This window comes from Myotis daubentonii, chromosome 2 (assembly GCF_963259705.1).
Source record: "Myotis daubentonii chromosome 2, mMyoDau2.1, whole genome shotgun sequence".
In the NCBI taxonomy this organism is placed as follows: Eukaryota; Metazoa; Chordata; class Mammalia; order Chiroptera; family Vespertilionidae; genus Myotis; species Myotis daubentonii.
In genome coordinates this window covers 134,160,427-134,182,892 of record NC_081841.1, presented here as the reverse complement: position 1 = coordinate 134,182,892, position 22,466 = coordinate 134,160,427, and the positions used below count along the sequence as shown (strand labels likewise).

Below are 22,466 nucleotides of genomic sequence, written 5' to 3'. Positions count from 1 at the left end.
AACTATGAGAAATAAATGTTTGTTGTCTAAGCCATCCAGTCTATTGTATTTTCTTATAGCACACAGAGCTGACTAAGACACATGGTAATTAACTATTTCTTGGCCTTCAGATTTGCACACACGTCTGCTGACTGACGCCAGTGTCCATGATCTTGCTATTTGTATCTCATTCATTTTGCTAGTCCTTTGAGTTTGGGAAAAGAAGTTATTTTCATGCTAATGTGGCAGGACTGTCCAGGTGTTCATTTCTTTCTTTCATTCCCTCCGGCACTTTCCCTCACAGGATAGGGTAGGTAGGGTCTTTGATCAGATAATGGTGGGTGATGAGTTACTATTATGCTCTGAAAGCCATCACTATCAGCCAGATATGGTGGCTGCCCCTTTACCTGGGGGCCAGGCCTCTGAAGAGAGAGGCAAATGACTATGGTGGAGGTGAGGAAGGAGAGAGCCTACAAGGAGACAGACCCTGGACATCCATCAGAGGAGATCTCTGGTTGACCAGTTGGTGGTGCAATGGGGAAGGAAATGATTTGCACCATTGCCTGGACCCTGGGAGTTTTGTGATCATCCAATAGTAAGACTTCCTTTCTAGGATGAACTGTACCATAAGCTCCCATGATATCACAGATAAAACTTTAGAAAACCACAAAGGAACTTAAATGGGGTAAGTTCTCTAGATATGGCCTCAGGACAGGCCTGGGGTAAGGATTTTATCACCCTGGAGGTAACTAGGGGCCAGATGGCCAAAAGATAGGGAAGGCAGTGGGACTAAGAGTAGGCAAAATAGTATAATGTAAATAACACATATGAATAATATATAATAGTAATAAAATACATTGGGCTTATTGGCAGAGTCTTTTGTCCATGGGGTAGAGCATGTGCTCCTTGGCACTAGAGGTGCCTTCTGTGGGAGGAAGAGGTTCTATCTGTTGGAGATGGGCCACATGATGGGTTTAGGGACCCCCAAGGGTGGACTATATTCCAACGATGGATGGTAGGACCTGCCTACATAGCAGTGACTCTAATGCAATGAAATAACATATCAAGTGCTGAGCACAGTGCTGATGCTCATTAGGTGTTCAGTTAATATTAGTTTCTGTTATGAATTGGATTTTGTCTTCCCAAAAAGGTATGTTGAAGTCATAACCTCTAATTCCTCAGAATTGGATCTGATTTGGAAATAGTGTCATTGCAAATATAATTAGCTAAGATGAGGTTATATAGGAGTAGGGTGGACCTTAACCCAATATAACTGGTCGTATTATAAGAAGAGAACAGATACTGACACTTGAGGGGAAAACCTATGTGATGACAGAGGCAGAGGCTGAAATGCTACTCTGCAAGTTAAGGAAGACCAAGGGTTTCCAACAACCACAGAAACTAGGAGAGAGGTGAGGAAGAATTCTCCGGGTTTCAGAGGGAGCATAGGTCTGCCAATACCTTGATTTTGAACCTCTGGCCCCCAGAACTGTACTGTGAGACAATAAATTTCTATTGTTTTAAGCCATTCAGTTCATGGCGCTTTGTTTGGGCTGCCCTCGTAAATGAAAACAGCTACTTCCTTCTCTGTTTTGTCTTCCTAGCTCATCCTTAAAGGTAGATGTGAAGGTGTTTTAATGAGATGTGTGTATAAGAGAAAACTGAACTGTGTTTTCTCGGCTTCATGTTCAATTCCCAACCCCAGTTGGGGTGTGTGCAGGAGCAACCAATCAATGTGTCTCTCCCATCTCTCTCTCTCTCTCTTCTCTCTCTCTCTCTCTCTCTCTCTCTCTCTCTCTCTCTCTCTCTCTCTCTCTTCCCTTCTGTTCTGTCTAAAAATCATTGTTAAAAATATACTTGGGTGAGAATTTAAAAAAAGAAAGAAAACCTTGGAGAAACAGAAAACAATGAATATTGACGAGGATGCAGAAAAATTGGAACCCTTATGGGTTGTTGGTGGGAATGTTAAATGATGGTGCAGCCTCTGTGGAAAAAAAGTACAGGGATTTCTCAAAAGAGTAAAAATAAAACTGAATATGATTCAGCAATCCCACTTCTGGGTATATATCCAAAAAAATTCCAGCAGGATCTCAAAGAGGTACTTGCATACTTGTGTTAATTGCAACATTATTCACAATAGTAATAGTTAAAACAGTCTAAATGTTCATCAATGGATAAATAAAATGTGGTATATAAATAAAAAAATATTATACAGCTTAAAAAAAGACATCCTGTCACATACCTGATATGAAGACATGATGCTAAGCCATTAAGCCAGTCACAAAAGGACAAATACTGTATGATTCTACTTATATGAGGTATCTAAAATAGTCAAAATCATAGAAATAGAATGTAGAAAGATGGTTGCCAGGGCAGAGGAGATGTAGGGGTTGGGGGGTGGGGGGTGGGGTTAGTGTTTAATGGCCCTAGAGTTTCAGTTTTGAAAGATGAAAAAGTTCTATTGCACAGCAATGTGAATATACTTAACACTGCTGAACTGTATACTTACAAATATTTAAGATAGTAAATTTAATGTTGTGTATTTATAACTACAATTTAAAAACAAAATTTTAATTTCAATTAAAAAAAAACACCCTTGGAGAAATTCCCATTTAAAATGAGGAATTCTTTGATCATGTGATTAATTACCTTCTTGCTTTATATTTGAACTGCTGTATATTAGATTTTCTTAGAGTGATACTTGCTTGTAACTTGGGTGTGGGAGACTCCATTGGGCATTTAGGTGTCCTTGAATCTGCTGACCTCGACTTACCACTCTCTTCCCCTGCATATGGCATAATAATGTGGAATTGGAGCTCTCTGCCTTATAGAGGCTCAAGGTACACAAGAGGGCTTGCACTAACAGTCACTAGAGGCAAAAGAGTGGACAAAATTGAGGTCATGGGGCGGGGCTGCCCCCTTCACAAAGCCCAGATGTCAGCATTGTGGTCTTGATGCAGTTTATACATATGGCAGAATAAAACTATATATTTGGTCTTTGTTCCTAGTTCCTGGTAGAGAGCTCCTAAAACCCTTAAAATATCCTGGGTGATAGGTGTGTCTTTTATTATTCATAAGGAGCCCCTTTGGAGCACATAAGTGTATGCTAGTGAGGTGACTCCTAGTGAGGCCCCTAGCTAGCTTTGGGATTGGAGCTGATTGCCAGGCGAATCGACTCTGTGGTTAGACGGTGGGTACTGTCAGCCCCCTGCGCCCCGCCTCTGGAAAAGGGGGTGGGAGTGGGCTGGAAATTTTCAATCACCACAGACCAATGATTTAATCAATCATGACCATGTGGTGGAACCTCCATAAAAACACCTAATCAGCAGGGTTTGGAGAGCTTCTAGGTTAGTGAACACATGGAGATGCTGGGAGGCTGACGTGTCAGTGAATAAGGATGGAAGGTTTACATCTCTCTCCGTCTTGCCCTAAGCCATTCTTCCATTTGGCTGTTCCCAAGCTGCATCTCTTATAATAAAACAGTAATTGTAAGTAAAGTGTGGTTGTTATTTTTTTTTAGTTCTGTGAGCTAGTCTACCGAATTATCAAACCCGAGGAAGGGGTTGTGGGAATCCCTGATGTAGCCAGTTAGTCAGAAATACTCGTGGCCCAGGCATCTGAATTAGGGGCAGTCTTGTGGGAACAAGCCGTTAACTTTGGGATCCGATTCTAACTACAGATAGATTGTGTTAGAATTGAATGGAATTTCAGGATGTCCAGCTGGTGTCAGAGAATTGGAGAACTGGTTGGTATCAGACAACATACTGCATTTCATTTTTTCTCAGTCTGGAAAGAATTCAGTTTGGGTTTCTTCCTTGTTGAGTAATCCAACTACAAGTAGACAATGCCACCTCTGAAGAAAGGATAGGGATCTGAGCCCCGCCTAGCAGGAGGGATGCAAATGGCAGCCAGAATGACCAAATAGGGGGCTAGTGTTTGGACTATTATGTGTCACACTGACCCTGACCAGGCAAGTGGACACACCAGGGTGAGCTTTTCCTGACTGCCAGATGCCTCATTCCTGCCTGAGATGCTCAGAGACAGAGACCATGAGCCTTGAAAAGCACTATATTGTTTTGTGATGTCACCTATGGAATGTTCTGAGTGTTTTGGTGACCAACTTCTGCATAGGACCTATACCTGGCACCTAACATTGGTATGGCTTTTTACTTGAGATAAAAATAATCATCTTAAAAAGATACTAGGTGTAGGTATCTCTGCTCCAAAGGCTTTTGGAAGGCTTTGACACCAACCACAATACCTATCTTAACTTTTGTTCAGATGTTGATAAAGCCCCTTATCAGATATCATCTTCACATTCTTTCAAACTCAGTTTTTCATAATGCACATAATTTACAAGAGGAGGTAAGTGAGTAGAAACTCCTGTGTTTTACAGATGAGTGAGTGAGGCCCAGATGATGGGCTGGGAAGCAGACATCTTATTTTCTCTTTTCCACAGCACTCAAGGCCACATTTTACAAGAAAAAGAGATACCAGATCTGAAAACCTAGAAATTCCAATCAATGTGGTTCTACCTCAGGTATGGATAATCACAGAAGGATGTAAAGTATCAGTTTTAGCTAGTATATCCCTCCTCTTTCAAAACTCTGGCAAGATGTTATAGAATGACGTCTATAGAGTAGTCAAGACCTTGATTTTAGTTGTGTGTCAGCTGCCAACCAGCTGTGTGTGTCAGGGAGGCCACTTAGCCACTGTGGGTCTTGGGTCCCTCATTCCTCAAATGAAGAGGGTGGGTTAGGTGATCTGGTAAGACCTTCCAGCCCTAACACATGACACTCTGAAATAAGCCAATCCTCTGAAAATTAGGTGTTTTGGTACTCGTGCCACCACTCTGGGTTTTTGGAGGAGAATCAGAACTGGGGCTTGCAATCAAATACATATAACTCAATCCATGAGAAGAAAACCTAGTACATACACCGGGATACAGGGTCATTTGGAAGTGTCAAGAGAGTGAAGGCCTGCTGTTTACCCAAGACAGAGTGTAAGGGGGTGGGCACAAGGGATTCAGAACAGAGACCAATGAAAGGATGAAGTCTTGACAGGCTGGAGATTCTCAGTTCTCCTCCTGCTAAGCAGCCGTTTCCTTGGTGGGGTTCTCCTGATTGGATTGTGTCGACTGCTGCTATGTCACAAAGGGGGCAACCTTACTTCTCCAGAGTCGTCTAAGGCCCTGTTGGAAGACCATGGCAGTGCAACCAGAGGGGCTGAAATGTAGGGTGGAGGAGTCCAGTGCAGAGGTAACTATCTGAAACCTCTGTCCAGGGATGTGGAGGGACAGTATTGATTACCAGTGTTACATGTTTTGAAAAGAACAAGATTAGAAAGAAAAACTTCAGCATTCTTTCCACAGGTGGAGGTAACTGTAACATTCTAGGCAAGTATGTTCAGCAGGAGGACACACACAGGACAAAAACGCATCCTGGCTATTGGTTCTCACATTATTCTATAACTTTGTAGTGAATAGCTACTTCTCTGCTTCAGCTCATGAAGCTTAGAACATAAGCTAACTTCATCCTGATCATTAGACAGGATGGCTTGCCCACAGGGTTCCTACAACTGCAGGAACCTTGTTTTAGGTTTGATTCTTTCCACGTAAAATACACATGCAGGTCTGTTGGCCACTACTCTCCTGATGATGGGTGCTGCTCCTTTGGTTTGTTCTCAGCTCATATAAATCAATGTTTGTTTTGTTAAGGGACTGGCAGAGGGTACCAACCTGAAGATGGGGGTTGAGCATGGGGGTCAGAATAGTGTTTGAAATAGTGATCATGTGATAGAGAATTATGAAAGTCTTGAACCTAGCATAACTCGCCCTGCCAGCCTCCCAGAAACAACCCAACATGGCGGAGAGAAAGAGAACAGAACTGAGTGTGGTTTAAAAAGACTCGAGCTTGTTCTGGGGCCATCCACTTCCTGTGCTGCAGGACCCAATGCTCCTGCTGGGGTCCAGGAGTGCATGGAGGGCATGGGATGGGAGGATACCTGCTGCCCTGGGCACATGTGCTCCTTATGGGCAGATATGGCATCATGGGTACGCCTGCCATGGGGACAAAAGTCATGTACCAGGTTTCACACACCTGCCAGGATGTTCTAGGCTGGTGCACTGGGGGAGGGGTATGGTCATCTGTCAGTTTAGATTATCTGAACTGTGCCACCACTAGGGCTGTGAGAGGGACCAATGAATTCGCCGGACCTCCTCCAGGCTTGGGGAAAGGGATTGATGTGGTTAACAAGGGGAAGGAGAACTATCTTACCGAGCACTGATTTGATCGTGTGTTGAGCCCTGGGCCATGCAAGTATGAGGCAGAGATTATACAAGTACAGGAACTGGGAACCCCAGGAACCCTACTAATAACAGCAGAGCTGGAGTTAGGGGCTTAAACCCAGGTTAATGCCCACTCACTCTGCTACACCACAGGCTGGGCACATGCCACCTGGCTGGGCAAGGCCATGCCTTAGCCTTCTGCTTATTTTCTTGCTTTTATAGATAATGCCTCCTTTCCCTGCATCTTACCTGTTTGCACCTGACCTTCCTGCATGTATCTGTCACATGCTGCTTTATTCTGGAACTGAGTCCATTCGTTTTAGAAGGGAATTGCATCAACAGCTCTGTATGGCCAGAAAGTGCCTTTGGCCTCCCAGCTCCCAATCATGCTGGGCATTGGAGCTCCTCAATTACATGGCAAATGCCTGTGACACTAATTGTTACCACCCTTAGGTCTTTCCAGGTCTTATTAATTCCTAGTTTTTCTTCCTCATTAAATATTTGTGTTTTCTGATCTATTTCCATTCAGCACATTAAGTTGCAAGCCATCAGTGTTATTTCCTGCCCAAGCTAGCTGACCTCCAGGTTCCTTTGGTACATATATTTATAATGATTCAGTTCTCACAGGCATCCCTGTTTCCCCAACTGAGCACTATCTGTGAATTTCATGAAGGTGTTTACTACTAGATCATTAATGAAGTATCTAAAGCACCCTATAGGGCCCCCTCATTCCTCCACTTGCCTTTTCTCAATCCCATTTGTTTGGACTTGTTCTTTGGAAGTTATGGGGTCTGCTGACAATACCAATATCTCTGCCAATTTGATTTCATGAGATTCTGTGTTAAGCAATTAGCTGAAACTACCATACATGATGACATATTTATCCTCTTTGCTCTTAATGTTATAATTTATTAAAATCAATTACATTCACCTGTGGATTATCCTCTTACCTATTTGCATTAAAATCAACATTGATTTTAACATGGTATAGGGAGCTGATAATGAGCTTCAGCCTTGTCACCTCATCTGAAAATTAGTAGCATATCTGGCCCTTCCTTCTAACATCCTGGGCCTTTCAGTTTCCTATGCCTGTAAGTACCTCAGATGGCTGAATGCTCTTTGATTGTAACCCTCAGTACTGTTGGCAAAGTAGGTGTTTAAAAAACTTGGTTAATAGTCTTGGAATCTACTAGGCTTTGGACATCTCTTCTGGTGTGCGGTAGCCACACTGTTCCAGGAGTGGAGAGAACTTCTGTGTTAGGTAAGCCTGGCCAGTCCTGTCCCTAAACCCACTTAGATGGGAAGACACCAACCCCAGGAACTCCGCCCCAGAAGGTCCCACACAGAGAGTCCTGTCCTTAGAAATGCCGTAGCATCAGTAAGAGACATTGGTCTTATCACCCACCCCGTACCCTTTGCCTCTTCTCCCCACCACTGACCTCTTCCTCTGTTCTCTCCACTTGCCAGGAGGCTGGTGATCTGACAAAGGCACCCCGTTGTTGGTGATTTCAAACATTTTTCTTCCAGGATCCCTTATATTTAAGAAGGAAATGACAGGGAGAAGGCCAGGCCTGATGCTAAGGAGCAATTCCCATTCATCAGTGAGATTCAGGCATCTGTGAAGGATTAAGGGCTCTTCCTGAATCCCCAGCATAAACACATCTTAGGTTACAACTATGAGCACATTCTCCTGAGGGCAGAGTCTCTAGTCTCTTGGTCACCTTCCTAATAAGGCCTGAAGGGAAGGTATCATGAACCTCGTAGCCAATTGCATTTCTCTCCTCCATCCATCCTCATATCCCATTCTCCCAGGAAGAAGCCAACTGTTTCCTCTCCCTCCTACTGGATATGTCTTATTGTGAAAGCATTTCCCAATGATCAGGGAGGAGAGAATCTTCCTGGGCCAAGCTGCTCTGGGGACTTGGACCTGCTGCCAGAGGCTCGGCCTCCAGGCTTAGCAGAACTTTCAGGGATGTTCCAAGGGCTTTTTGTTGGCTCCTATCTTTTGTCAGGGCTCAAGGACATCAAGGACAGAATAATTTAGCTCACCCAGTGAGACCACTGGTCAAGGTGACCTCCTGAGAAGGAGCTGGCTTCAAACATAGGCTAAGGAGGCCTGGGATTTTGTACCTCATGTATTTGGTTAGCACAAATGCTCACGTTTTGGAAAGTCTTTTGTAAAGAAATATATTCAGCATTTGCCATAGGCCAGGAATTTTGTTTAAGCCTTACAAGTAGACCTGGCCATCTGGTCTTTATGACAGCTTGCCTACCACTTTCTTGGCCTCTCAGAACAACTTAAGGAAACAGGTAGACCAGCTACATTTAGGTTCATTTTAGAGGTGACATTCAGAGTAGCTAAGTGACTTTCTGAAGAGCACTCAAAGATATGGGACATTTGAGCCCAAAGTTACTGAGAATTTTCGGCCTCAGCACTCATTAGATTATAGGTTTAAGATGGTGATATGGACAACCAGCATTCCCGAGGCATTTGTATGCAGGGGACAGCTGAAGAACTACATAGATGAATCTACAGTTTTGTGAGATTCACATGAGGAGACTTCCACTGTTATACCACTTATATTATGCAGCAACAGCTCTGCAGTTTAAAAATATGAATTGAAATGAGGACATAGCTTTATCAAATACACTAGTATATTAAGACAAACAAAATCACCTCTTTTGTAAGACAAAAATGGCACAATGTTAACAGTTTCACATATTTTAACTTAATATCTCCTCCTTAGCTTTCAGTGCATTTTGGTTTGATTAGCAAGGACTCATTACGCCTCCACTGTATATGAAATGTGCTGTTCTAATTTCCAGGACTAAGGATATATATAAAAAAAATAAGGAACAGGTCACTGTCTTAGAGAGCTGCAATTTATTCACCTAGGGAGAAGACAGGACAGAACATAAGAGAACCACTGCAAAGTAATTATATCAACAGATACAAAATAAAGCATCTGGCCTTTGTGAGGGGCTAGGATAAACATGCCAGTTGAGTCAGCCTGGTTTTAAACCATGGTTTTGCCCCCTTCTTGGCTGTGTAATCTGAGGTAGAACCATGGGTGGCTCTTTTTGGTAAGACATTAACTATGAATGTGGAAATCAATTATCATATTGTCATATGATATGACATGCTGTGGCAAAGATGGCAGTGCCCACAGCCAACAAGGAGGGATATGCTAATTAAATGCCCCACCCCCAAAGATGGTGGTGCCCACAGCCAATAAGGAGGGAATATGCTAATTAGCTGCACCCCCTCAAAGATGGCTGCACCCACAGCCACAAATGGTGGTGCCCAGTCCCCTCAGCCCAGCCAGGGTTGCAGGCATACCCCAAGGCCGGGTCCACCCCCAGGGCAGGCCTGGCTCCACGCACCTGCCTCCAGAGTCCCCCAGTCCCCTCAGCCCCCCAGCCACCCAGGGCTGGCCCGAGGCACAGGCAAGCCTCATATGGTGGCTGCCCACCTGCCAGGGCTGCCTAAGGCTCAGGTAACCAGGGCCGGCTGAGGCTTGCCCTGCTAACAGTGGCAGCAGCAGAGGTGTGATGGGGCGTCGCCTTTTTCTGATCATCGGGTTGCCTCCCGCCCCTGAGGGCTCCTGGACTGTGAGAGAAAGCAGGTTGGGCTGAATTTTCATGCACTGGGCCTCTAGTTGTCATATAATAGTCATTCAGTGTGTGTTATTTTCTTTTTCTTATTCTATAAATCTTTCTCTAAGGAAATGCTAAACAACTTATCTTCCTAACCGAAGTACATCCTTGCATTTCTGTAGCTCACTATAAACAAAGAAAATATCACGTTTTATTATTTTATTTTGAATTCTAAAATAAGCTGCGGTGGGGCAGCATTTATAGTAAGGTTGTGCACTGCAACAACAGTTGTAAATAGCACCCTCTGGAGTTTGTCATTGTACAACCTGCACAAACAAGGGGTGGCTCTAAGTCACGTTAGCATTCACATATCCTATACATGGAAATATAAGCATAAAAATGAAAATATTTTAAAAGGTCATGCACTCATACAGTGCAAAGCCAGGACTCTCCAGGTGTCCAGCACGGATCCCCATCCTTACTGCCTGCATTAATGCTTGTGGAACTTTGACCTCTCTCATTTGCACCAAAAAATAGTTGGTGTTAATAACTGACTTTTTAAATTGACTGGAAGTTCCCTGAGGGTAAGGTCTGAGACCGGATGCTAAAGCAATATTAGTTGATTCATTAACATAAATGTGGAAGAATGATTGGTGCAATAACATTCAGAGTGGGACTAGATTAGGGTGAGGAGTTTTCAAAGGCCAGGAAAGAGCTTTCATTTGAGGACTAAGTTCAGCTGGTCTGATTGCAATCAGGGAAATATCATGGGAAGGAAAGAATTTGTCTTGGCATAATGTTTTCCCAAAGTTCAATCAGGACTCTTGGCATATCTGAAATGCCTGTATATTTAGTATCTTCTCACTTTCAGAAATAGAAAAGGTGCTTCTTTACTTTAGCCTCATCTTAGGTAGATGAGGCTAAAATTCTTGGGTAGATGATGCTAAAGTGAAGATGTTTTTGTGTTCTAAAAGACTAGGCCATGAGTCAGTAGTGGATTTGATCTCTTTCTTGGTCCTATCTGGAGATAGAAGGAAAGATATTAGAACTCAGTTATAAGGGGAGAATTTGGTCTCCTGGGTAAAGAAGTAAAGGAACCTATTAGTCCATCAACATTTTCTGAATCAGGAGCGGTGGGCATGGAACAGAGAAGGCAACAGGGTCTTGCTAGGAAGTGTTGACCATTTAAGGGAGGGGACAAGATGTCAACTAGGTTAGTAAAAGAATTCTGCTGGGGTCATTGTGGTACCCATTCACAAACATGGATCTGCGGAACCAGAGAAAGTTAGACTAAGAGGGTATTTAGAGGTAATGCTACCGACCCTCATTATACAGAAGTGGAAACAAAGGTCAAAAGGTGAGAGGATGTGACTAAGGCCACCTGATGGCATGCATAAAGATAAGGACGCAGATACCAGATTACCCATAGCTAGGGAACCATCACTTTACATTAAGTTTTTATTTAGTGCATTTCTGTTGAGAAATTCATTGAGTTCTGAAATATGTTTAACTTTGAAAATTCATTGAGTACCCAGTTCAGAAAGTGAATATAGAATAATGGCAGCTGAATAGGATGATTTAAAGGCCATCAGGGATTCTCTGAACAGGTATAAAGCATTATACATTTCTCTTTGGACATACACTTAGATCAAGAAGACTATCTCTCTGATTGAAATCAAACAATCCTAAAAAAGAAATAAGGCAATTAGGGAAATTTGAACACTGACTCAGTAATTGCTGATATTAAGAAATTATTGCTAAATTTTAAAAGGATGATAATGGTATTGTGGTTTTGTTTAAAAGATACACATTGATGTATTTATGGATAAAATGAGACAATGTCTACACTTTGCTTTAAAACAACCCAGTGACAAGGGAGTGGTTGTGGAATTGGCTGATGGGATATATGAAACAATTGTGGCCTCAATTTAATAATTACTGAAGCTACGTGATGGGTACATGAAACAATGTACACATCTAATAATTATTAGATTATTCTCTTTATCTTTTTATATATGTTTGAAATTTTCTATAATGAAAAGGTAAGGAAAAAGTGTCTTGACCCCCAAAGTACTGCAAATCCTTTGATAAATCCATGGCAATCCCCCATGTGTATTCCTCAGACATATAAGTTCAGGGAACCAGAACTGGGTTTGTGGATTAGCAAGTGAACTGATACAGGTTATTTAACTTATCTGAGTTTCAGTTTCTCTATCTGTAAAATGGGAATAATAATAACACCTCTTAAATTCAGTGTCGTGAGGTAATTCGATAGATAGAATGCTCAGCTCAGGGCCTGGCACAAAATAGAGGCTCAATATTTGTTTCCTTCTTTCCTTTCCTTTTCAGGATTGGGATACACATCATTGACTAAAACTGCATTTTCCATAATAAGATAGTGTAGAGCAGTGGTTCTCAACCTTGGCTGCATATTAGAATCACCTGGGAATCTTTTTAAAATCCTGATTTCTGGGCCGTATCCTCTGGAAATCAGGATTTTAAAAAGAATCCCAGGTGATTCTAATGTGCAGCCAAGGTTGAGAACCACTGGTGTAGAGTAAGACGCTGCTGATATGGAGCCTTGCATTGTTTCTAGTTTGAGGATGAAGAGGACCTCTCCAGTTGTACTCCTTGTTGACCTTGGCTAATCTTCCCAGAAATCTAGATCAAAGGACCTTAAATTTACAAGGACATAGTGTGGACTATTCTCCATGAGGTTCATTCTGATCATAGGTTCAGCCACAAGAGCCAATGTGCTTTTCCAGTTGAGAAATATAAAAACTATGGAGGCTGGATTTATTTAAAGCAAATAAGGATGTGATTACAGAATGTCCTCATACCCTCACTATCTGGAAGATTAATCACATCCTTACAAAGTTAATGACATGTGCTTATTGTAAAGTTAATGGCATAGAACTGTGCCATCTATTTGTCTAGCTCGTTGGGTCTTAAGGAATTCTAACCAACCTTATACACTGTGCAAATTTATCTCTATGTACACACACACACACACACACACACAGTATATGTTAGAGATATACAAATATACACTATATAAACATAGTATATAATGACTTATTTTCTATCTTCTCTATCTGTAAAATAGTGAAAGTAACCTAAGAAATAAGGAATTTGTATTTGGAGAGCATTGCGATGTACTTGGATAAAATTTTTTCAGTGTATTCAGAAGTAAATATCATGATGATATTTTTATTTAAATGTATTGCTGCGGTTGCTGTGTCTTCTCCAGGATGCATTTCACCTGTTCACCACTTTTTGAATGCAACTCAGAATTCTTCCATTAGTGAAGCCTACTTTTCTGGGTAACACCTTACATTTCTATGCCACCTGGCAGTTTTAAAATCACTTTTGCATTCCTTCTCTCATTCAACCCTCACAAAGTGTTGTGAACCAAGCAGGGCACGCGTTATTTCCATTTTTTTGGCCGCATTTCTCTGACTTTCAATGTTGGAAGGTGCCTAATTTGAGATCATGGAGTTTGACAACCTTGTTACTGGTGAAAAATCTGGGTCTCAGGGAGGGCGAGAGAGCTCTTCATTTCACATGTGAATCAGCAACAGAACCGTGACTCTCATTATTGAATTCCACGTTTGTAAATTCGCCTACTTTTTTTTCCCACTGAATTTTTTTTTTTTTTCCTGTAACTCCCAAATCGTACTCATGGCACTTCCGAGGCCATCCATGGACACTCAACAGAGTGAGGAAACATTTGAGGTGCCTGCCGCAAAGGTGGTCAGTGAGAAGCCTTGTTTCAGCTCTTCTATTGTGAAATAGTGTTTATTTCACAGCTTATTTATTTCCAGGTTTTTCACATTTCCGTGCTTTTTGTTGGTGATTTCACTGTCGAAAATCACCCTAGAGCATCATATTGAAGTGCTGTCTCGTCTTCCCAAGCACACGAAGGCAGGGATGTGCCTTACAGAGAAAACAGGTGTCAGGTGAACTTTGTTCAGGCATGAGTTACAGTGCTGTCGTCAGAGTTCAATGTTAACGAATCAACAATACGTATTAAATAAGGTGTCTCTCAACAGACACAAATAGGCGATGTGCTGAATGGTGGATGAAAATGTGACCAGAGGCTCTCAGGAACCTAACCTAGTAGTCATGGTTCAGTGTCATAATTCATGGCTCAGTGTCCTCACAAATTTCATAGAACAGCACTGCGGGGAATATTGAGCATCAACTGCAGTACCTTGTGAGGACCCCAAGAGGCAAAAGTGCCTACTGTGGCCGAGCCAGGCCAGACCAGCAGCCGGGGTTTATTGCGGGGTGTCAGCCAGCCTAGGGTGTGTCCGCCCCTTCACTAACTCTGGGCCTCCCGTTCTCTCCCGCAGAGGGGCACGGCCGAGCCCTTCCTGAGACTCCACAACCTGTACTCCAGCCCGCGCTGCCCCAGGCAGGCCGCCCTGCCCAGGCCCAGCCGCAGGGTGGTCAGCCAGCACTCCTACCCGCTGAATCGCTTCTCCTCTGTGCCCCTGGACCCCATGGAGCGCCCCACCTCCCAGGCGGACCTGGAGCTGGACTACAACCCTCCCCGCGTGCAGCTCAGCGACGAGATGTTCGTGTTTCAGGACGGGCGGTGGGTGAACGAGAACTGCCGCCTGCAGTCGCCCTACTTCTCCCCCACGTCGTCCTTCCACCACAAGCTGCACCACAAGCGGCTGGCCAAGGAGTACCTGCTGCAGGACGAGAACAAGTGCCTGCGGGAGGAGAACCGCGCCCTGCGCGAGGAGAACAAGACCCTCCGCAAGGAGAACAAGATCCTGCAGGTCTTCTGGGAGGAGCAGAAGCTGTCGCCCGGCCGCGAGGACAGCCGGGCCTCGTCGCCGCTGCTGCGCAAGGACAGCGCGGCCCAGGAGGCGGCGAAGAAGGACCCGGCGCTGCAGGGGCACCGCAGCCGGGAGAACAGCGCCCTGCGGCTCCTGCGGGAGGAGAACCGCGCCCTGCAGCAGCTGCTGGAGCAGAGAAAGGCCTACTGGGTCCCGACGGAGGAGAAGCCCGGCCCCGCGGAGGAGAGCAACCCGGCCCCCTCGCCCCTGGAGGAGCCGCACGGCCCCGGGCTGCTGCCCGACACGGGCGCGGGCCTCTCCCCCTTCGAGGAGCCCAAGGGGCCCGCCAGCCCGCAGGACGACTCCAAGACGCTGCGCGCCCTGCGCGAGATGGTCAGCAACCTGGCGGGCTCCTCCCGGGAGGAGGAGAGCAAGGCGGCCGCGGGCCTGGCGGACGGCAGCCAGCCCCTGGAGCTGCTGCGGGAGATGAACCAGGCGCTGCAGGCCCTGCGGGTTGAGAACCAGAGCCTGCAGGTCCTGCGCGAGGAGAACCGGCTCCTGCAAGAGGAGAACCGCGCGCTGCACGTGCTGCGCGAGGAGCACCGGCTGTTCCAGGAGGAGAACAAGGCGCTGTGGGAGAACAACAAGCTGAAGCTGCAGCAGAAGCTGGTCATCGACACGGTGACCGAGGTCACCGCCCGCATGGAGATGCTCATCGAGGAGCTGTACGCCTTCATGCCGGCCAAGAACAAGGACCCCAAGAAGCCCCCCAGGGTCTGAGGCCGCCAAGGCGCACAGGGCACGGAGCTGGGGGCACAGCCTATTGGGCAGAAGAAAATCTCTGCCTTTTGATTTCCTCGCCTGCCTTCACCCACCCACTAGCTCCTGCCTGTTGAGCAGAATGATCGGCCTTCCTAAACTCAGAGCAGCAATAAAGGCGAGAGGAGGCTGGGTCTAGTTAACGCGGTGCTGCGCTGCCTTTTTCTTTCGTGTTTATTTTTTTTTTAGAGCAGTTTTAGGTTTACTGCAAAATAGAGGGGAAGTTACAAAGATTTCACATAGACTTCCTGCCTCACGCACGCGTACTCTCTCCCGATAACAGCCCTCACCAGAGGGCACACTTGTTAAAATTGCCGAGCTTCCATTGTCACATCATCATCACCCAAAGTCCATAGTTTACATTAGGGTTCACTCCTGGTGCTGTGTATCCTATGGGTTTGGACAAATGTCTGGTGATAATGTGTTCACTTATGTATCACAGAGTATTTTTACTGCTCTAAAATCATGTGATAAATAAGTGAATACATGTGCTCCCCTGTTCATTCCTCCCATTAACCTCTGATCCTTTTACTGTCCCCATAGTTGTATCAGAAGGTCATAGAGTGGAATTGTACAGTGTGTATGTAGCCTTTTCAGAATTTGCTTCTTTCACCTAGTAATGTTCCTTTAAGATTCCTCCATGTCTTTTCATGGCTTAATAGCTCATTTCTCTTTAGCCCTGAATAATATTCCATTGTTTGGATGTACCATACTTTATTACTGACATCTAAGTTGCTTCCAAGTTTAGGCAATTATGAATCTGGCTTCTTTTTATTCTCATTATTCCCAGTCTATTCCTTCATTATATTCTGTTTATCTCTTTCATTTTCTATCTTTCCCCCCTTCCCTTTCCTCCTCATCCTCCGCTCTTTCTCTGTCTTTCTTGCTTTCTAGTCATCTTCAATTTTCAAGGTTAATGGTGTGGGAGATGGCCATAACCATAGAAAAGGCCACTCTCCAGTGGTTCTCAACCTTCCTAATGCCGCGACCCTTTAATACAGTTCCTCATGTCGTGGTGACCCCCAACCATAAAATTATTTTCGTTGCTACTTCATAACTGTAATTTTGCTACTGTTATGAATTGTAATGTAAATATCTTGTATGCAGGATGTATTTTCAGGGTCGCGACCCACAGGTTGAGAACCGCTGCTCTAGACAAGGGCTTTGCAGCTGTGTGCTAGTGGGATTGGATAACTCTTTGTTGTGGGGGCTTTCCTGTGCATTGTAGGATGTTTATCAGCATCTTTTCTTCCTTTTTCACTAGATGCCAGTAACAGCCACCCAACCCCCAGTTGTGACAACCAAATATGTCTCTAGGCATCACCAAATGTCCCCTCAGTGGACAAAATCCCGGATCCCGGTCCCCTCTTCCCCACATTGCTCTAGGTTTCTTAAACCACATTCCTTGAAATATGAATCCCTGAACTGCTCTGAGAAAATGAAGGTTTCAGGGAAATGCTGTTGCAATTCTCTGTGGCAGGTTCATAATCCTACTCCCAACTTAAAGGGTCTCAGAAGTCCTACGAAGAAGAAGCCTGCTTAGCTTTGGTGAACCAGAAGAGCGAAATCTTTTTTTATGTTAACCTGCTGATCATCCAGGTTGGGAAGTGTTGCTCTGTGCTCTCCTGACCCTGGGCTCACATCCCTAGCCCTGTGTGGCCTCTGCTTACTCATGGTTCACACTTCTCAGTTGGATGTAAAATGTGGGGTGGTGGCTGACAGGTTCACTGGAGGGAAGGTTTAGAGGTTCAATATTTGTTGTTCTGGGCTTCAATTCCCACTTCAAAGTTAAACATATTTCAGAACCAAAAAGTTAAAAAGTACCCTCAGTTTCCTATAAAAGGTAGTTGGACAGAGGTTCCTAAACTTTGTTATATGGTAGAGTCACCTCAGAGTCTTGAAAAATACTGATGCCTGGGCTCCACCCCCAGACATTCTGATTTAATTGGTATTGGGTACAACTGGATACTGTGGGGTTAAAAGTTCCCTAGGTGATTGCAACATGCAGCAAGTTGAGGAATCACTGTGGTGGGGTGAGTGAAGCCACCTGATTCTCAATATAATGTGATGTTCACTAGTAATAGGTATAAGTGAGTACACATATGTGAGGGAAAAGAGTACCCATTTTGCTGATAGAAAAACTGATCATTGTTTCAGACATGAGTTTGGGATTGGAATATCCTCACTCCTAATCCATTGTTCATGCTAGCTAGGTTTCTGAGTCTTAGACAAGCTCCAGATGGTGAGCCAAAGGCCCACCTCTGAGGAGCTCTTTGCCCGTTGCTTTTCACTTGATGTGACTCTGTGGTCTTCATCCTTTGAAGTGGGAATTATGATTTATTCTATAGCTATTAAAACTGGAATACCAAGGATTTGCCAGAGGTTAGCCAGCTAATAAGGCCAAACTGGGACTTCAGCGCAGACTTAATGAGAGCAGATTCCAAACTCTTTCTATTAGATCACATTGCCAAGTGAACCTGGTCTCCAAAAATTGAGTTTAGAAATAGTTTTGGTACCTATTTTCCGGATTTATGAAGTTGTTGAGTCTAATCCAAATTAGCCTCAGAAATCCCAAATGAGGGAGAAATAGAAGTATTTTCTCTCTCCAGCGGGTGACTACACATCAAATCTGTACCAAAGGACAGAAGGGGACTGATGTGCATGTAGAGGCTGCGTAATTTTTTCCCCTGTTGCCACCAAAATCCGATAAATAGGAAATGGTTGCTAATGGATCTCTGGCCCTTCGTAGTTTTTTCTCTTCTAAATTTGGTAAATACATCATGCAGGGCATCATGAAAAAACATAGTTTAAGTCAATGTAATAACAAATGGTGTAGGGACTTTTTTCATTTTTTTGTTGATGAAATCAAATTGATATCTGTGATTCCAGACAACTGGAAGACAAAGGCACACTCCTTCTTCTTATATTGTGTTACAAATATTTAACTTGGATTAATCTACATAATAGCAGCTGGAGGCTTTCTTGCAAGCTGAGGGAACTCAAAGGACTTAATACTATTTAACAATGTCAAATTTCTCTGTCAGGCAGAATCTAAATGGGTGAAAAATTAGCAAGATGAGCCATAACATGTCATTTTTATGGAGAAGGGAGATTTACTTCAAAACAATGTTTTAGTGTATAGTGTAATCTGTCATAGATTAGGTAACGTTCAGTGGGAGCCTGTAAGAGTTGCCTTTAGTGAGCTAAGCGTTCTACCTTTCCTAGTTTCTCCCATTTGGCCTTGGCTTGGCTGACTGGCACTCTTGGTTGCTAGGGTCAACTACAGCACTGAGTTGCCTGAATCCCTATCCGCAGGCCTATCCAGGGCCCAGAAGTTGAGGGACAGGTCCAACAAGAATACTCACCACCTGAAACAGCAGGCTAATTATGGAAACGCAAGCGTCCTGAAATGAGCTAAAGGAGGGGATTCCAATAGGAAATCATCCTGAGTTTTTAGCAGAGTGGCAACAATAGGAACTAGAAACAAAACTTCTGAAGGAAATCTTTTAGGCTTTAGTATACTTTGATTCTATTCTTGAACTTTTCACTTTTCTGAGGACTTTCAGATGCCCGTACTGAGTATTTGTTAGAGCCCAGTGTTTTGTTGGACAGCAAGGGAAGCAGCAGGGAGCAAGGCTTTGGGACAGGTGTCTGATGGAAGAAACCAGAGAGACCCCACAGTCCTCAATAACCACCAGTTCATTGTTCCCGGAGTTGAATCTGATTCATTAGATGGGAATGGCTTTTACTGAGAAGCTAGATCATTTTCAGAATATTCTGGCTATATCAAGAGTAGCTGCTGGAAACTGCATTTTTTTCCATTCCTAATTTTGAGCCTCTGACTATTTTGCAGCAGACAGAATGTGCTTGACAACTGGAAGACAAAAGGCATGCTCTCCCTGCTCTCCCCGGGTCTGTGCTCCTTTCCTCATTCACATGCAAGTCTTCTCCAGCCTGAGCTCTTATCAGTTTCTCTGAATAAACCTTTCTTTCCAGATTTCTTACCCTCTTTGTTCACTCAAACAATGGCCTTTGTAACCAAGGACAAAGTTAGGAACTGGTGACAGATTAACTTTAATGTTGTCACTGGCAAGTGACTTTGTGGTTGTTGTTGTTGTTAATCCTCACCCGAGGATATTTTTTTACCCATGAGATTCAGAGAGAGCAGAAGAGAGGGGAAGAGACAGAGAGAGAAGCATTGATGTGAGAGAGACACATTGATTGGTACCCTCCTGCGTGGGTCCCAACTAGGGCCAGGAATTGAGCCTGCAACCAAGGTACATGCCCTTGACCAGAATCGAACCTGCGACGCTTCAGTCTGAGGGACAACACTCTAACCACTGCGCAAACTGGCTAGGGCAAGACAAATGACTTTTAAGTTTGTGACATTTTCTCTCTCTAAGCCTACTTTTACTAGTATTCTTTGCAGAGGGTGATTCAGAGATCTCCATTGGAAATCGTTTGTTCCCATAAAGCCCAAACCTGTTCAGAAACTGGTCAGTTGTTATTCAGAAACACTGTGTAGGATGGAATAGAATTTCTTGGCTGTCCGTTCTTGTGGGCCTGTGGTTGGGCTGTCCTCACCTTTTCCCTCTCCTTCACTCATCCAATCCATCACAAGGTCCTGGTGATTCTATCTCCTAAAAGCTCGTGAACCCTTCTCTCTATTCTCATGGGCGTTGTCTCAGTCCTGACCACTGCCGTCTAATGGGTGACTGCTCCAACTCTGAGTTGACTTCCTTAGCTCCAAGGTTAACTTCCAGCCGATTTTCCATGTTGCCAAACTTATTTTCTTAAATTTGTGAATGTTATCATGCTATTTCCTTATTTCCACGATCTTCAGGATAAAATAAAACTTTATGATAGTCTTCGGCTTAAATGTGGATGCTACTTTATGTTCTTCTGACCTTCTGAATTTAATTAACACATCACTGCTTCTCAGGGTCTCCACTGGACTCCTTCAGAATTCAACATAATTTAATCAAATGCCCCTCTTGTCTCTAGGAAAGATGGAGTAGAGAGGAAGGACGGGGAAATCTATCTTTCCAGGTGGTTGTAATGAATCTTCCTTGGTCATGATTAGGTTGCTGGATGTCAAAACCCAATAACCTCACACCTTGCTTTGTCTTTAGTGAAAATAATAGAAATAGCCATGCACTAACAGTGTGGACTTCAGAGTCAGACTTCTGGGCATGTATCTCAGTTTCCCACTTGCTGTGTGACTATGGGAAAGGTACTTAAACTTTCTGTGTCTTCTAGAGTAAACAATGGCACCTGCTTATATCAGTTAGCTAATGTTGCATCATAAACTCATTCCAAAACTTACTGGCTCAAATACAACCATCTACTTATTCAGGCTAGGCTTAGCTGAGCAGTCTGGTCTCAGCTGGGCTTGCTCAGGCACCTGTGGTCAGCTGGCAAGTGGCTGCGTGGCTCTGCTTCCAATGGTTGGCTCTTAGTTAGGGCCTTTGGGTCTTCTTCATGTGGTATCTCATTGTCCAGCCAGTTATCCCAAACTTAGTCTCACAGCAGAGGCAAGAATTCAAGAGAGAAAGAGCAGCGTGCAAGGCCTTCTGAAATCTAGGTTTGGAACTGGCCTGTCCTCACATCTACTGACCACATTCTATAGGCGAAATCAAATCACAATGTCAGCCCAATTTCAAGGATGTGAAGTACATTCTACCTATTGATGGCAGGGCTGCAAAAGACATGGGTACGGGGAAACATTTGATGGGCAACACCAGTGCACTTAATCCACCATACTACTTAAAGGCTGTTATAAGAATCTACATGCAAAGTGCTTAGAACAGAGATTCTACTACATTAAAACACTCAGTAAATGTTAGCCATTATTATAAAAAATCATTATGTTTTTCTGTGTATCTTTAAGCGTACAGGTAGAAATTAGAGCAATTCATAGAAAACTGCCTCAAAGACTTTTGAGGATTTTTCAATTTATTTAGCTAGAAGACTTTCTTTTGTGGTCTTGGAAGGGTTATCTAAAGTCAGCAACTGAGCTCCTCTGAAACACAGGCTTATTGTCAGGATTGAATAAGTTAATGTATGCAAAATGATTAACTCAGCATCTGGAATGTAATAAACGCTAAGTAATGGTAGCTATGATTATATTACTGTAATAGGGTCAATCATTTGGAAAAGAATCTACCTTTACATTGCTCCAATTCATTGCTAAAACTAATGTGGATTTGTTTCACATGATGCTGAGAACTCAATCTAATAGGTAAACTCAATGTCAGAGGTAGAACAAAGCTTTATGATGGAAATTTCCGTACATCCACATAGAGAGAAAAGTATGATAAGCCCCACATACTTTCATTATGCAGTTTCCATAGATCAATGGGCCAGTTTTCATTTATTGCCCCCAACTATTTTTGTTAAATTTTTTAAACCAAACCCCAGATACCACATAAATACTTCAGGATATGTCACTGATAGGTATTTTGTTTCTTTTATAGATATATAACCGTATCATTATCACTCCTCTCCAGATTCTTTATCATTTCTGAATATCATCTAATACCCAGTTCATAATAAAATTTCTCCCATTGTCTGTCTGGTCTGAACAAGATCCATACATCACATTTGTTATGTAAGAAACATGTTTGTTTTATAGAAGGGGAATTTTGTGCATTCCTGGGCTATTAAGAATTGGCTAGTGTTATCCAAGGTCTGGCCTGCCAGGGACATGAAACAGTCCTGATACACTCAGTATGGATATACATACCAATGTGGTTTTCTGAACATTTTCTGCATCTCCCAGGAAATGTTGATGGTACCATTGGTGTGTTTAAAGATTCACTTGTTTAGAAAGATTCAGAGACATGAGCCCTAGAGCTATGATGTGATAAACCAATAGGGTCCAAGTGACTAGCTTCATTAACCTCAAGGTCACTTAAAAGAATTGAGACTCAGGCCATTATCTGGAGGCTTGAAGTCATAGAAAGAATAGAAGCAAAGGAGCTGCTTATGCTGAG

The 22,466-nt window shown here is 43.6% G+C and overlaps 1 protein-coding gene across 2 annotated transcripts; it reads left to right on the top strand.

Annotated features, from left to right (window-relative positions):
- Positions 1–4,060: 4,060 nt before the first annotated feature.
- On the top strand, positions 4,061–15,432 carry CBY2 (chibby family member 2). Of its 2 annotated transcripts, XM_059681072.1 has the most exons (3): positions 4,061–4,135; positions 4,439–4,519; positions 14,218–15,432. In XM_059681072.1, the coding sequence occupies exons 1-3, from the start codon at positions 4,061–4,063 to the stop codon at positions 15,430–15,432; spliced, it is 1,371 nt and encodes a 456-aa protein (XP_059537055.1). The 2 variants fall into 2 exon arrangements, with proteins under 2 accessions (XP_059537055.1, XP_059537056.1); XM_059681073.1 differs by lacking the exon at positions 4,439–4,519.
- The last annotated feature ends 7,034 nt before the right edge of the window (positions 15,433–22,466 follow it).